The sequence below is a fragment of the Anas platyrhynchos genome, chromosome 9, assembly GCF_047663525.1.
Source record: "Anas platyrhynchos isolate ZD024472 breed Pekin duck chromosome 9, IASCAAS_PekinDuck_T2T, whole genome shotgun sequence".
NCBI classification, from domain to species: Eukaryota; Metazoa; Chordata; class Aves; order Anseriformes; family Anatidae; genus Anas; species Anas platyrhynchos.
In genome coordinates this window covers 22,028,404-22,042,544 of record NC_092595.1, presented here as the reverse complement: position 1 = coordinate 22,042,544, position 14,141 = coordinate 22,028,404, and the positions used below count along the sequence as shown (strand labels likewise).

The window sequence follows — 14,141 nt, the reverse complement described above, 5'->3', positions numbered from 1 at the left end:
CCCTTCGCACCACAGCTGCACGTTCAGGCGTCAGGCAGCATTCCTGCCAACACAGGCTGTGACTTCTGTGGGCTAACATGCCTCCCTGCAAGCGTGTCAGTGCCGGGGGAAGGACCGCACGATGCCCAGCGCCGAGCGGGCACCCGGGGCCCGGTGAGAGCCCACGGGGCGGCCGCGGGGCAGCGCCGTGAGGGAGGCGGCGGGAGCGGCGCCGCGCCTCAGCGCCTCAGCGGGCGGGACGAGCCGCGGCCGCCCCTCAGGGCTCCGGGCGCGGGGCCGCCGCGCTGCGCATGGCCCGGGGAGGAGCGGGCTCGGGCTCGGGCGGCGGCGGCGGGGGCAAGGAGCCCAGTTCCGCTTCCTGACGAGCGGCCGGAGCGAGGGGCGCCCGCCCGCCCGCCTGCCGGTGCCCATGGCCGGCGAGAGGACGAGGCGCTTCACGCGGAGCCTGCTGCGGCCGGGGCAGGCGGCGGAGCTGCGGCACAGCGCGGCCACCGCCGCCAGCGGCCGCCTCCAGCAGCGGGTGAGCGGCGAGAGGGGTCGGGGAGGGGGTCCCGGGCGGCTGCCGTGCCCCCAGCGGGGAGCCTGGCACCGGCGGTGCGGGGCTGGGCTGGGCGCACGGGGAGCGCCGTCTGCCCCCTGCTCGCTCGGGCGGCGGGCTGGTAACGCGCTCCCTGCGGGCTTTGAGAGCTGCGGGCTGGGGGAGCCGAGGGGCTCCTTCCCCGGCGAGGAAGCGAGGGGTTTGCTCCCCGCGTCCCCGCTGTCCCAGCGCCGAGCCGCGCTCTGTGCCTCGCCGGGTTTGCAGCCAGCCCTGGAGGTCTCCGTGAAGTGTTCCCGAGCTCCCGACCCGTGGCAGCTCGGTGGAGGCTTCCTCGTCTCTAAAGGCTCTGTGGAAACGCTCCCCGAACCATCGCGGCTGGTTTGGGTGCTGCCCAGGCTCTGTGCTGGGTCGTGGTCCCCTACGGGCGTGTTAAAGCCCGTACAGCAGCTGAGCGACCGCAGCGTCTGATGGCAACTGAAAGCCCTAGAGATGAAGTTCTGTTAGGAGAACTTCTTGCTCTGCTCTGTCTCTGCTGCAAGAATACGAGACAAACTGAGAAGGAGGTTGATGGAGCACGTCTGAATTTGATGGTCTGGATCCCTTGAGGAGGGAACTGGGGTTTTGTTTAATTGTTTTCCAGTTGTTGCTAACAGATCTTAAGCTGATAACTGAAGAACATAGCATTTAATTACTGCTCGTGCGCTTGAGTTGGGTTTTGTTCCACCTCTCTGTAGCACATCCAGCCTTCAGTTTCAGGGCAGTATCTGTCACTTCTGAGCGTCTGATTTCCTGCCCCGTGACGAAACGTGTTGCTGCAGGATTTCATCAGGGCTTTGGGTTTGGTTTCGAAGGCAAACGCAGGCAGATCTGCAGGGATGGTCCTTTATAGATACCGAGGTTCATTTTGGAAGACGCCAGGCCAGACTCTGGTTTCAGTTATGCTGCTCAGCGGGGGCACCGAGGGGCTTCCAGATGTTACGTTTTATCCTCCAGCAGGCACAATGGTTCTGAAGCCTCGGTTGCTTGCTGTGTTGACTACGTATGTCTCTGGGAAACTTAATGAAGTTACCATCTTTTTACTGTACTTTTTGGGATTGCCAGTAGTGTTGCTCGTGAAAGCCAAATTTCCGTATAGTTCCTCATGCTGAGGACTCCTGCTGGGGTACAACGCTCCAATCCTCCAGATGAAGGCTCCTCTAGCTACACGAAGGCAGAACAAGATGAATTAGCCGTCATGCCTTAGCCAGCAGGCAGAAGGCCCCTTGCTGCTGTGCCAGCCCTGCGGAGCTACGAGGCTCAGGGCTGGGTGGTGCTGTCGTCCCCGCGGGTCTCTCCGGTCATCACCTGCGGGGATGACCCTGTCCTGGTGCCCTGCCGGTGCTGCAGGCATAAGGATGTCACATTGCTCTTGTAGAAAAGCGCCACAGGACCTCAGTGCTCTGGCTGGACTGGCACTGGTGGTTTTTTGTTGGTCATGGTGTGTTTTTTTGTTTGTTTGTTTGTTTTTGTTTTTTGTACCAGAAGCAAATATTCCTGTCGAAGAGAAAAACCTGCTGCGTTCCATGGGGTGTGTTGGCACCCCTTGCATCTTGTTCTGTGTGTTTCAGCACCTCATGCTCCAGTCGTGCCAAACCTGGCATTGTAAATCTTGTGGTGGAGCATCCTGCAGGTCGCTGCTGCAGCAGTCAAGGGCCTGTAAATAACCAGCTGCTACAAAGGAGGGAAAGTGGAAAGGTGGATGAACTGAGCTTTCTGGTACTGCTTTTGTGTCTGTCCTGTACGAAGTTCCAGCTGGGCCTCTGTCAGCCCGATTTGTAACAGCCCCTGCAGCAGGGGTCCCTCATGTCTTAGCAATTTGGTGGGAGCCCAGGGAGCAAATGCCTGTTGGTGTTAACTCCCAGGGAACAGTGGAATAGTGAGTTTTGTCTGTCAGTTCCTTGCTGCCCTCAAATACATCACTTCTTCTGCTGTGTGCTTTCCCTTCATTTTGTTCATATTTATTTGCTTAACGTAGAAAAAATGTTGCAAGATGTTGCAAGTATTCAGCTCAAAATTCTGTTTGTAGATTAAAAAAAAAAGCGTCAGAGTAATCAAGGGGATGGGGTAAGTAACTTTTTAACGCTATGAAAGATATAAAGTGGAAACAGAGGTTGAGTGGGAAATATATATATTTTTATACTTTATGTATATTATATGTATATAGTTATATATCTTATTGGCAGTGCAGTAGCTGCAGCATTTCAACACAGGTAAGACATCCTACGTTAATTACGGAGTCTTCAGCAAATGCAAGGGGGTGCTACTGTCAGGTGTTAATGGTGTGTGGCAGCACTACAGGTGGCTTCAACAATTGCCCAGTTATTTCCTGTTAACTAATTTGTTCTTTTGGAGAGGGCAATTTACAAAAACTAGTCAGTGAAATTGATCAGCATCATCTAAAAGAAGGTAAATAATTTAGTGTGTTTTGAAGCTTTGTCACAAAATTCTGTCTATGTCCTAACAGAAAAGGTTTGTTAGAAATCTGCAGTGTGAACGCTCAGTTCCTAGGAAGCTGACTAGCTGTGCGCAAGAAAGGGAAACTAGTGTCTGTTTCGTTTGCCTGCAACTGCAGCAAGGTTTCTCTGCAAGTTTTCAGAATAGGGGTGGGCCACTCTGCTTCTTGAAATCCCATTGCTAGCCACTTAGTTATTATGAAACTTTGCGTTATATCGATATTTCCAGGTCACAATTAATTTGGCTAAGTACTGCTGGCTGCAGCACTCATCCTTTACATAAAGTATTGTGACACTGCTTTCATAAAAGGCCTGTGGGGGGTCTTGCTCCTCGTCTCTCTTCTGCAGTTTACCAAGTTAATAGCAGGCTGGAATTGGGCTGCTGCTCCACGTGCCTTTTTTTTGGCAGAGGTTTCTTTCCGTCATGCTGCAGCCAAGTGGAGAAAGTTGTGGTGTCCAATGACCCTACACTGGCTGTCTTTCTTGACTGGAATCTGGATTACACAGGCTTCCCTTTTTATTTATTTATTTTTTTAAGGGGGGAAGGGTCTTTATCTTACCTGAGGGCGGTGCGATTCCTTCTTGAAAGAGCAGGTTCCAATTATTTCCAATGTGTGTTTTGTGTTGTGTGTTCTTCACAAGTAATAAAGGCTCCCTTTGCATTGTAGCTCTGTAGTTTTAGTTTTAGAGCTGATTTTTAATTCTGGAGGTAGATAACAAAGTGTTTGTGACTTTATCTGTTTTGTTTTATGGTGATTTCAGCAGCATGGCAGTCTCCAAGGAAGAGTAATCTGCATTGCTTGCAGGCTCACAGAGATCACCCATTGCTTTGGTACCCAGGGTGATAACAACAACGGAGCTTTGACCATCCTTACCCCGCTGGGCCCGGCTGCGTGGCCTTTTCTCATCATGCAGCCGCGCTCGGGTTAGACTTCCACGTTCAAAATCAGGCCAATGAATGAAATTGCCTCCCCAGTGAAAACTTCGTTTGTTTAGAAGGTACAGTGTTAGCTGAGCTATTCCAAGGACAGAAGTACTTTGAAAACCGGGCTGTGAAAGGCTCCTTTCTTCTGAGGATATTCTGATGTCTACTGTTTGTCCAGTGTGAACTGAAGTAAGGCATTTATACGGACAGTGAATGTACCATGCTGTTACAGATAAATAGGCTGTATGCGTTTCTACATACGTGTCTTTGCCTGGGCTTCACACACCATCTACTAGATGGTTGTCTATCCCTCTGTAGGCTTCTTAATGTATTAGCTTGTTCTTTTTTTCCTTTTTCTCTTTGGTTAAAGCTGAGGTGACAGCCTGGTGAAATAATCCTAAAAACATGCACAGAGTAAAAGCCTCATCCCCATTTTTGTGGTTGAGGAAAGAGCTTATTCATTGCACAGGCAGAAGGGAATGTTATCTGCAGTCTAGGCCTGTGAAGATTCTGCTGTTGAAGTCTCTGTGTTTGAGTTGTTGTCGTCTCTTCAGGACAGACAACTTGTCAGGAATGTTTAGGATGTTAGCAACTATAATGAAGTTTTAAAAAACTTTTTTTATATTTGTATTTTACCTGTGAAACTTGCTCATGAGTATGCATTCCAAAACTTATCTTTAATATCCCCTACATCTTCAAAGACAAAACCCAACATTATAAGTAATTTCCTTAATCAGCAATTTTTTTTTAAAGTCTTTGTGTCTGATGAGTGATTTCATAGCTGTTCTTCAGCTGGGGTATCCCAAGGACACCTGCAGTGGTGTGGACCTGACGAGGATCTGATCATTTTCAGCTGGCTGCTGGAGCCCAGATGTAAGAGCAAAGCAAGCAAAAGGGCACAGACAAGAATGTACTGTTTGCACATTCTCCAGCTGCTAGGCTCCCTCCTCTGCAGGCAGACAAAGGGGCCAATTTCTTCTCCTGAGTAATTCTAGGAACTTCATTTGAGGCTTGTACTGGGGATCAAACTGACGCACAGATGAAGAAAGAGAGATAAGGGAAGAAAGCCACAGAGAGGGTGGAGGAGAAAAAGGAAGAAAATGGTCTAGAAAGAGTTCACAAGCACTGGAGAAAATGGGGGAAAAGAGGAAAGACTTTGTGGGGAAAGAGAGGCTGAAGAAGACGATGAAACGGAGGAAAGAAATGAAGAGATCTGCAAGAAAGATTCGTCAGGTTGGTGAATAACTCGTGAAAATGAACCCTTAATATGAAATACACAGGGAGTGTATTTAAACGCTTTGGTTTAAATGTAGTTTTTGCTGTTGTCTTGAATCTGTCACTTGAATAATGCTTTGTTTTGAATTGATGGGAAGTGAGTCAGCTTGAGTAACTCAACATGATCTCAGTTTATAGAAGCTGCATTAACTTTTTCCCCCTGCTTACAAGGTTAAATAAGGGGTCTGGAGAAGGGAAGAGGAACAGCAGTTTCCAGAGAGGGAGAATCTGGAAAATAGAGCCTTGTATTGGATTTGGAGAATGGCTGGGCAGAGAGGAGGTTTAGCGTTGTGGCTTTTAGCAGGCAGTTCTGCGGTGCATATGTCACTTCCAGAAGTCAAAACATGTTTGTAACTTTGCTAGCACAAGGTCAAAAGGCTGTGCAGCAGTGACATGGGTGTGATTATTACACAAATAACAAAGTCTTACAGCAGTATGTGTAACACTTGCCAGTTCAGGATTGCCTACATTTTGCAAAAATCAACAGTATTTCCCTGAAGCTGGATGATATTATTTTTTTTGTCTGTTTTATACCGCCTGCATTTTCTTATGTTATGCTGACTTTATTCTGGTTTTGCTGATAAGAAGAACAAAACAAAAAGATAACTGCCCAAGACCTCGCAGTGAGCATTCAGTGAGCCTCAGAACAACGGTCTCCAAGTTCGTTGCTGCCATGGGCTGCCCTGCCACGCTCAGCCAAATCGCTTGCCTGACTTAGAGCTGCTCTGCAGTCTGCCCCCGCTCTCATTGCTGACCCCCGCAATTTTCCTCTCTCCTCTAAAATGTAAGAGAACCAAGAGCTGCTTGCTCTCTGTGTGCTTCTCCTTGGTTTGTCCCTTTCAGAGCAGAACACCACCAGGCTCCGAGCTGCACTGTAACGAGGGCAGCAAGCTACGCTAGTGCGAGCTGCTCAGGTGTGTCATTGAAGCCTCCCAGAGCCTTTCTCTTACAGGAGAAACTCAGGAGGCTTGTTTGTTTTTACCTTTCTCCACTTCCTTGTTTTTTAGATTGGTCTCACAGTGCAGTAGTGTATTTTGTTCCCCCTCTGTCATTGGTATGTAATTAAAACCTAAACACGTAGGTTACATAGATTTTTAGTAGGCCGCTTCTTATCTCTGGTACCTTTTTTTTTTGATGATACATACACGCTGGCTCTTTGTTTTTATGTCTTGCAAGGTGCCTTACAAACACAGGAGGGAGTTCCCACAGAGAGCTGGGGACGGGGCTGCCCAGCCTCACCTCCCCAGCTTGCTCTCAGGGGTTAGTATCCACAAAAAGCCCCCTGGCTTGGGTACTTGGGTACTAGCAGCTGGAACCCGAATGCTGGGTGATTCGGAACGTCAGGTGACAGAATGTAGATGTGCTTTGGGCTTGTAGGAAAACATGACACATGAGGAAACCTGGAGATGTTTCTGGGATGTGGGGGTTTGTCCTGTGTGGCCAGCTCAGCAGTGGGGACCGTAGCTACCACCATCAGGATCTCAGGTAATTACAGGGAAATGGGGCTGGATGCCTCGGCACAACAGGGGTCTGCGCTGCCTCTGTGGAACCATGTCTTATCTCTGCAGCCTCAAATCAAAATTCCCAAAGAATTGAAGAAAACATTACACCCTATTACATTTTAGGTTACCAATTGATTCAATTTTAATTAGCACTTAGCTTTTTACAAGATTTCCTTCACACTCTGGCTGTTGTGCGGTTGGTATTGTGTTTATTTAGCAAGCTGTCAGCTTCATAGTGATTGTCTTAATGCTGAGCGTGGTTCTCCACGTCTGGATTCATGTTGTGTGGGGGAAGTACAAGGCAATTGTGTTGTTGAGTCTGAAATTGGCTTGTTTGCTTTTCGTCTTTGAGAGTAACTTCGGCTGACTTGAGGCAAACATGATTCTAGGTTACTTTGACATGTTGACCTAAATTAAATGATGTAGATATAATGTAATGTAATGAATGCACCCAAGCTGGATACAATAAAGGGGAAAAAATACTTTCTTTGAGTGTCATTATTTATGAACGAGAGTAGTACAGAAACATCTCTCTGAAACTGCAATGGCTAAGCATGGTTAGCATAGAAAAAAAGAAAACTTCATCTGTGGTTTCTGTTAATATAATTTGATTATTATTTTCTTTTAAGCTGACATGTAATTACATTGTTTATCCATGTATGTTTTCTGCTAGCTTTTGCTTCTTTGAGTAAGCTGATGTATGTCAGCTGCTTTTAATGAGTGCTTCTGATTTACCGGCAAGAATGAAGTTCTGGCTGCTCAGGTGTTTCATAAAGCCTGTGCCTGCGCCTCTCCTCACGCTGAGCTAGAGGCTCGCCATGTGGTGAGCGCAATGGCTCTGCACAGACAATGCCATTTACTTTTTTAATGTGTCTGTGTCTCAATGCAAGTTCCTCAGTGGTCTTTATTCTAGGTCTTCTGGTTTTTTTGTTTGTTTGTTTTTTCAGGGGGGAGAGCTTGGCACAGGTTGAAGAAAACAGACTTCTCAAGTGTGAGACCCTTCTCTGATCTGAGGTTTGGCCAGGCTCTGGGAGAATCTGAGGAGGTCTGCAACCCTTGTAGGATTTCAGCTCCTACCAATGCCCCAGGGATTCCTTTGACTTCCAAAGAACATTTCACCTGGAGTTCAACCCAGGCTTTTGTCTTTTATGGGAGTTAGAGAGGAATCCTTTACAGCTGCAGGTGTTTACCACAAGTCTTCCTGTAACACCTCTACCACTGTCTTTGCATTTCTTCTCAACATTAGGATTAATTGCTCTTACCTTCCTCTCCCCTGCTCTGTTTCCTACACTCACTCTGTGCTGAGGGTTACCGCAGCGCAGGGCAGGCACCAGGGTTGGTGTCACCAAGCCCTGCAGCGCAGTGCAGCCTTCCTGGGGCTGCTGTCCCAGCCATGCTGGGTACCAACCCGCTGCCCCTGCGCCTCTCCATTTCTTGCAATCCCCTGCTCCTGCTTGTCAGCCATTATCTCTGCCTATGGGCTGCCCCAGGTCCTCTCCCTTCTTGTTGTCTCAAGTTTACGTTGGATTTTTCAGCAGATTGTCTCCGCTGTGGGGAAGAGAAGTGGCACAAAGGTGGGGGAGAACCACCGGGGTATCTCCTGGCCCCAGTGGCTTCTAACCCTGAAACGATTTCTTCCATCCCCTTCTGCTGTGAGATGCTTGTTGTGCTGCCTCCTCTTCCTCTCCCCAGCCCCTGCCTTCCTGCCCTCCTGGCCCTCTGGCGGCCCCAGGGGAGAGGCCAAGCCCAAAAGGCAGCAGAACAGGGAAAGGAAAGGCTGCTTGTGCCTGAGACAGCATGCGGTGGAAGTGCAGACTGGGGAAGGGGAGTAGGACAGGTCCCTTCTCTGCCCTTTGGAAGCAAACACAGCGCTCCTTCCCAGGCTATGAGCAGGACAGGAGAAAGTATTTGGAGCACGTTGAGTCTTTTAGAGTGAAAGCATTGGGCTGAAATCAGTCCGGGGGCTGTTGGTTGGACCATGCTGATTTAAATAACGTCATCTCTGGAGGCTGTCCTGTGAAGGAGCTCTTCACATTGCTGTGCGAGTACCAAGGCACGTGCTGGGCTTGATGCCTGTTGTTAGGAATGCCTCCATTGCATTTGGCAGGACATGTATTAACGTGAGGTGTTTGTAGCAATATCAGTCTCTTCTGAACGTAGAAATGTGCAGACTTTCTCCTGGCCTTCTTAAAAAATATATATTTTTTTCTTTCTACCAAAGAAAGTGGTGAACGTGTTACAGGAATACTGCTGGCAAACACCTGCAGCTCTTCTCTTAGAACAGCCTCAGAGTGGTCTCAAGTCTCCAAAGCAGTTCAGGGGCCAGAGGAGCTGGTTCATGCCTTCAGACTTCAACTGGGCTGAGCAAAACGGGGAAGAGCATGGTACAGAGCAATGGCACATGGACAGACAGGGTCCTTGGGCAAGCAAGTCCTGGGCCCCACCTCTGGCTTGGTGATTCCCCCTGCAGGGAGAAAGGGAGTGATGAGTAAGTGTTAAAAGCAGTGTTGAGCAGACTTTGGTATTTATTCCAGAATACCATGTGGTCCATGTCTTTTGTGTTCACACACTTGCAGTGCATAATAAAACGTGCTGAGCTATCGTGTCCCCATTGCCACTGTATAGGAACGCTTTTTTCCTTCCATTCGTGTGTAGCAGGTGGATTTCCACAAGCAAACAAAGAGCAGTTGCAGTAACAAAACAGAAGTGAAGTGTCGTGTGTAGTTCTTGTTTGAAAATTAGTTACTAAAATGCATCTGCCTGTTTCAGAGCTCACACCTCCCTTTTACATGGTCACCTTTTACATCAGTAACAGCTGTTTGTCTCATTAAGCTGTGTCACTGTGTGGTGCTTTTGTTCTGCTGACACCATTTCATTAGCTGGCTGCACGGCTAGCACAGGTTGAAATTAAGTCATAGGATGTTACGTAGAATTGCTGCATGAACTTATCCTCGTAGCCCCACCAGAATTAACAAGAGCTGTTTCTGAGGCTGGTTAGGGGAACTTATCAACCTGAGATGAAGGAAATACATGAGCAGAAATTTAGCTTACCCTCTTTCCTAGTTGAATAATAACTTGTGGTACAGCAGCAGCATTAGAAGTCTGTAATTTATACTAAAAAAAGAAGTTTCAATCTAGGTAGATTTACCTCTTCCATGGGTGCATATCTCAGAAGCTTCCTGATACTTACTTACTTCTTACTTACTTACTTCTTACTTACTTACTTCTTACTTACTTACTTCAACCATGTAGCCAAGGTGGTACAAAAATCCTTTTTGGCTTCTTTGTATCCTTCCACCAGCAAGGGTAACTGTTTGCAGGGCAGTTTGGGGTGGAAGTTACTTGTAACTTACGTGGCAGAGAGCACTGTGAGTGGCAGGACAGGAGGACATTAATTGCCATACATTGGCATGAAGTTTATCTGCCTTTTTCTTCATGTTCCTGCAGTGTGAACCCTACAAGCTTACTAGACACGGCCTTTATGCTGCACTTAATCATTGTCTTGCCCTCAATTCTTTATTCTTGTATCTTCCCACTCCCTGCTTTGCTACCCTTGCTCCTTCCAATCCTCGGTCCTTGTTGCTGTGTCTCTCCCACTCGTCTCCAAGCCCCCACTAATGCCTCTCTGTGTGCAGGGAACAGTATGTCGGTTGTGTGTTGGGCACCCTATTGCCATCCATGCCATCTTAAAACCCACTTCTTCCAGGAACTCTCTGTCCCTGTTCCTCAAACCAATAATTTCTCTTCTTCTCTTCACTGAGCAGCTCTCCAGTGCTATGCTGCTGTAGCCGTGCCTCTCTCACCCCCATATGGTCCTCATGGAGCCTTTGGGTTCTGTAGCAAGTCTCCCTCTTAGCTTTTGTATAAAATTTTACATCACGCAAATGGGTTTATAGACATGATTGCTATTGGAACAACTGTTTGCTAGATAAAAGATCATTTAAATAAAAGGTAGTGACTCCTCTTTCAAAGAAGAATCTGTCAGATGTCTGTTCCCATAAAGCATTTCTGTACCAGTGGATCCCCGTTCAGTGCTTACGCTGTATTTACAGATGATTGTGTATATGGTGGAAGGTCTTAATGCATCTGTATCAAGTCTATTTTAAAAATATTTAAACCAATTAAGCAAATAGGTGGCTGCCAGGGCTACCATCTGTTTCCTTGGAGTAATGTGGCATGCACAGGTTTAGGGGGGTGGAGGGGATTCCCCGAAGTCCCTGATGGCACGGCCACCACAGAGGAGCATGCAGTGACACTCAGCCCCTCTCGAATCCATCTGGTGTGGTTTGCATCACTTCTGATGAGTGTCACCTGTGCAGAGGGGAAGGCAGGCATGCTGGGGCTGGCAGGGAGAGGAGGGTCGTTTCCAAGGAAAAGCACTAACTTTGGACTTGCCGTTTTGCCCTGGTAAAACAGCTGTGGTTGCACAAAAGCCTGTGTATCAACTGGCTGCTGACAGTTAAAAGGATGAGACCTTTAAAAACAAGAAGTCCTTGTATATGTGGTTATTAATAGATTAAACTACGAGAGTTACAGGAATTAAAACTAAAGAAGTTAAAAGAAATCCAGATCTTCCCCCTCACGTGTTTCCTCCCCCACGCACCCTCTTTTTTTTTTCTTTTTCTTTTCCCCACTTCCCTTCCTTTTATTTGCTTGGAGGATTAAAACAGTGAAGCTAGAGGTGCTTTCATATAATGCTGCTGAACGTAGGTAGATGATACTAACTGGGAATATTTAGGGATGAGAAGATCATTGTTTTTTCCTCACCTTTTAGTTGTGGCTATTGAGGGTGAGTCCTCTGCTCACCAGTATCCGGAGCTGCCTGGGCATCTGAGTGTTTGCCTGTGGTTCTTTGCTGCTCTTTGGAGGGGGGTGAGGGTATATTTGGTATGGTTTGGAGTGTGTGCCACTTCCTAAAAGAGGAAAATAACCAAAGAATTGTCACCAAACATTTTTTTTCAATAATGGGCTTTGTGGGGTACCACACTGTGATTGGTGCCTATGCTACTGAAAGCCTAACACATTGTCATACCGTTCTCCCCTCGTTCTTGTTTATGAAGACATTTTCTGTTCTTGAAGAAAACTACATGGAAGCAATAAGCAGTTTACTGTTTCATTTAATTAACTGCAGCTAGAATTTACAGGGCACAAAGAAGGTGGCAAAATAGTGATGGGCAGGTTCTTTTTGTCTGTGTCAGAGCTCCAGGTTGTTTTCTCTGTAGCCAATATGCCAAACAAGTCCTGCTGTCATTTACTAACCAAGAATTTTTTTGAAATATTTTCAGTCTTGAGGGTGCAAAAATAACAAAGTGAACTGTGACTGGAGAGGAATAATACTTTCTAGTTGGTACTATCACGGGCTCAGCTTAGCAGACTTTTTTTGTCTGTAAGATAACAGAAATGAAAACTAGTGAAGTGTAAGTGCTGACAGTATGACTGTTTTTAGACAGCTTGGCAGGAAACACTCACTATTTCCTCTTCTGTTTGATGTTCTGTTACTTTCTCATAAATACTAACCCTGCTGGGGCATCGGTGTTTGCTGCTACAGTGGTATGGCTATAACAAAGAAAAGAATAAAAGACAATGCCAAAAACAGCCAGATTTGAATATCTTCTGTTGCTTTAAAGAGATTGTGTGGACTTGTTTTTTTCTTTTTTTTTTTTTAAATACAGAATTTTCCATTAGTTTTTTGGTGCCACTGGAGCATCTTTCCAACGCAAATACATTGACTTCTATCTGCATAGTTGAGCTGGGAAGTGGGGATCAGTTTACCTGTGAAGTATGGGCTCACACTGGTGCTCTTCTGGATCAGGTTAGAGCTTCCAGCACTTGTTTCTCATAGGTAGGTGCTGGGTTTCTGTAGTTGTAGTGTGCCTGGAGGACGTGCGTCCCACAGAAGAGATACATACATCTACATGTGGAATAAAGTGACGGGCCCCCCTTCTCCATCACTTTCGTAAGGTGACTGGTACTTTGGTCTCTTGAAATGCCAAGCAAGCACTATCCCCAACCCAGGGGTAGTAGAAGAAACAAGACAGAGGCGAATCTCTTTATCGTAAGCCTTATCCTGTCACCACGCCTGATTCTTGTGTCTCGTAGGCAGGATGCCTTCAGTTGATTAGGGTACTGCCTTCCCTCAGGGCCTAGCAGTCCTTCATGGATGGTACTCGAGCTTCTGTGTTGTTTTTCCCTCAGATCAGGGGCTGATCTGTGAGCTTTGAAAGCCAGGAGGTGCTGCCTTGGAGGGCGAGATCTGCTGATAAGCCCGTGCAGATGCTGTGCCCCAGCACATTGCTCCACGTGCTGCGGCTTCCACCTCCACCCAGCGCCTGCCCTCAGTCCGCTGCCAGCTGATCTTTGTGAAGAGTAATCTGGATGAATTCAGTGTCACCACGCCAAGAGAAGGACTGAGTGGTTGTAGCCAGGCCTGACCTTGTGCTTGGCAGAGTGTGTTTAGCTGCGTGTACATCCCCTTATTTAGATGTAACTGTTCCCACCTTAGTGAACTGCTTGATGAAAGCGTGAATGACAGCAAGGTGAGAGCTGTTGTATTGGCTGCAAGTCTGTTACCACAAAATCGTTGTCATGTTACATATAAAGCGATAAATGATCATTAACGTCTGACTGGAATCCAATTGGAGCACTAATTATATGTCAGAGTAAATTTTGGCAGAAATGAATGCTATCTCTGCATCTTAATTTCTGCTGCAGTTTTAAGAGGAAGTGGGGTCTGAAATTTCCAGAGTCTAAAAAAAAGACGTTTGAAGGAAATCTGGTATTTTCATTTATTCACTTGGATGTCAGAGGTTCTAGTGAAAGCTTTGGCAGCATAGCCAACAAGAGCGTTTTACTTCCTTAAAAAAGAATGAGGGGAAAAAAAATAGGGTTCAAGTTCCAGCACGTAGCCTGTAACATTTAAATTATTTACTTATACAGTTGTGCTTTCTCAACTGAAGGCCCTTAAGATTGCCCAGCTGCTAGCAGAATGAGAGGGTGGTCCAGGAAGCTGGTCATCTATTTTAAAATGTAATTGCATGTTCAGCGCAATTAGAGAACTGATTGCTTCCCTAAAATAAATCAATGCATTTGCAAGCATAAATAATTAAGACTTCTTGAAAAGCACTGTCTGTCTGTTTTGTTTTTTATTTTCTACTTGGGTGGAGAGGGCCTGGAAGACTAAATAGAGAAGAGGTCAACATTTGGGCACTACCTAAAATTATTAGGATGCCTTGGAAGTTCTTTCGAGATGTGTCAAAACAAAATACAGAGTGACATCGCTCCTGTTATATGCTAAATCTTTTTTCTTTCTTTAGTAATGCTCTGAAATGTTTCTACAAGGACAGGAATTTTTGTGAATATCGGTTAATAAAAAGTACTAATGGCAGGTACGATGAATAATAAAAACAAAT

General features: G+C 46.7%; 1 protein-coding gene across 5 annotated transcripts in view; it reads left to right on the top strand.

Moving 5' to 3' along the window:
- Positions 1-270: 270 nt before the first annotated feature.
- Positions 271-14,141, top strand: part of DOCK10 (dedicator of cytokinesis 10) — a 147,925-nt gene continuing 134,054 nt past the window's right edge. For 2 of the 5 annotated variants that reach the window (XM_027464816.3, XM_072042228.1), the window contains exon 1: positions 363-520. In XM_027464816.3, the coding sequence (XP_027320617.2) occupies positions 410-520 (111 nt within the window). In that variant the 5' untranslated portion in view covers positions 363-409. Of the gene's footprint in view, positions 521-4,758; positions 5,189-14,141 lie in introns of those variants that run through there. The other 3 variants (XM_072042226.1, XM_072042225.1, XM_072042222.1) reach the window with 2 other exon arrangements.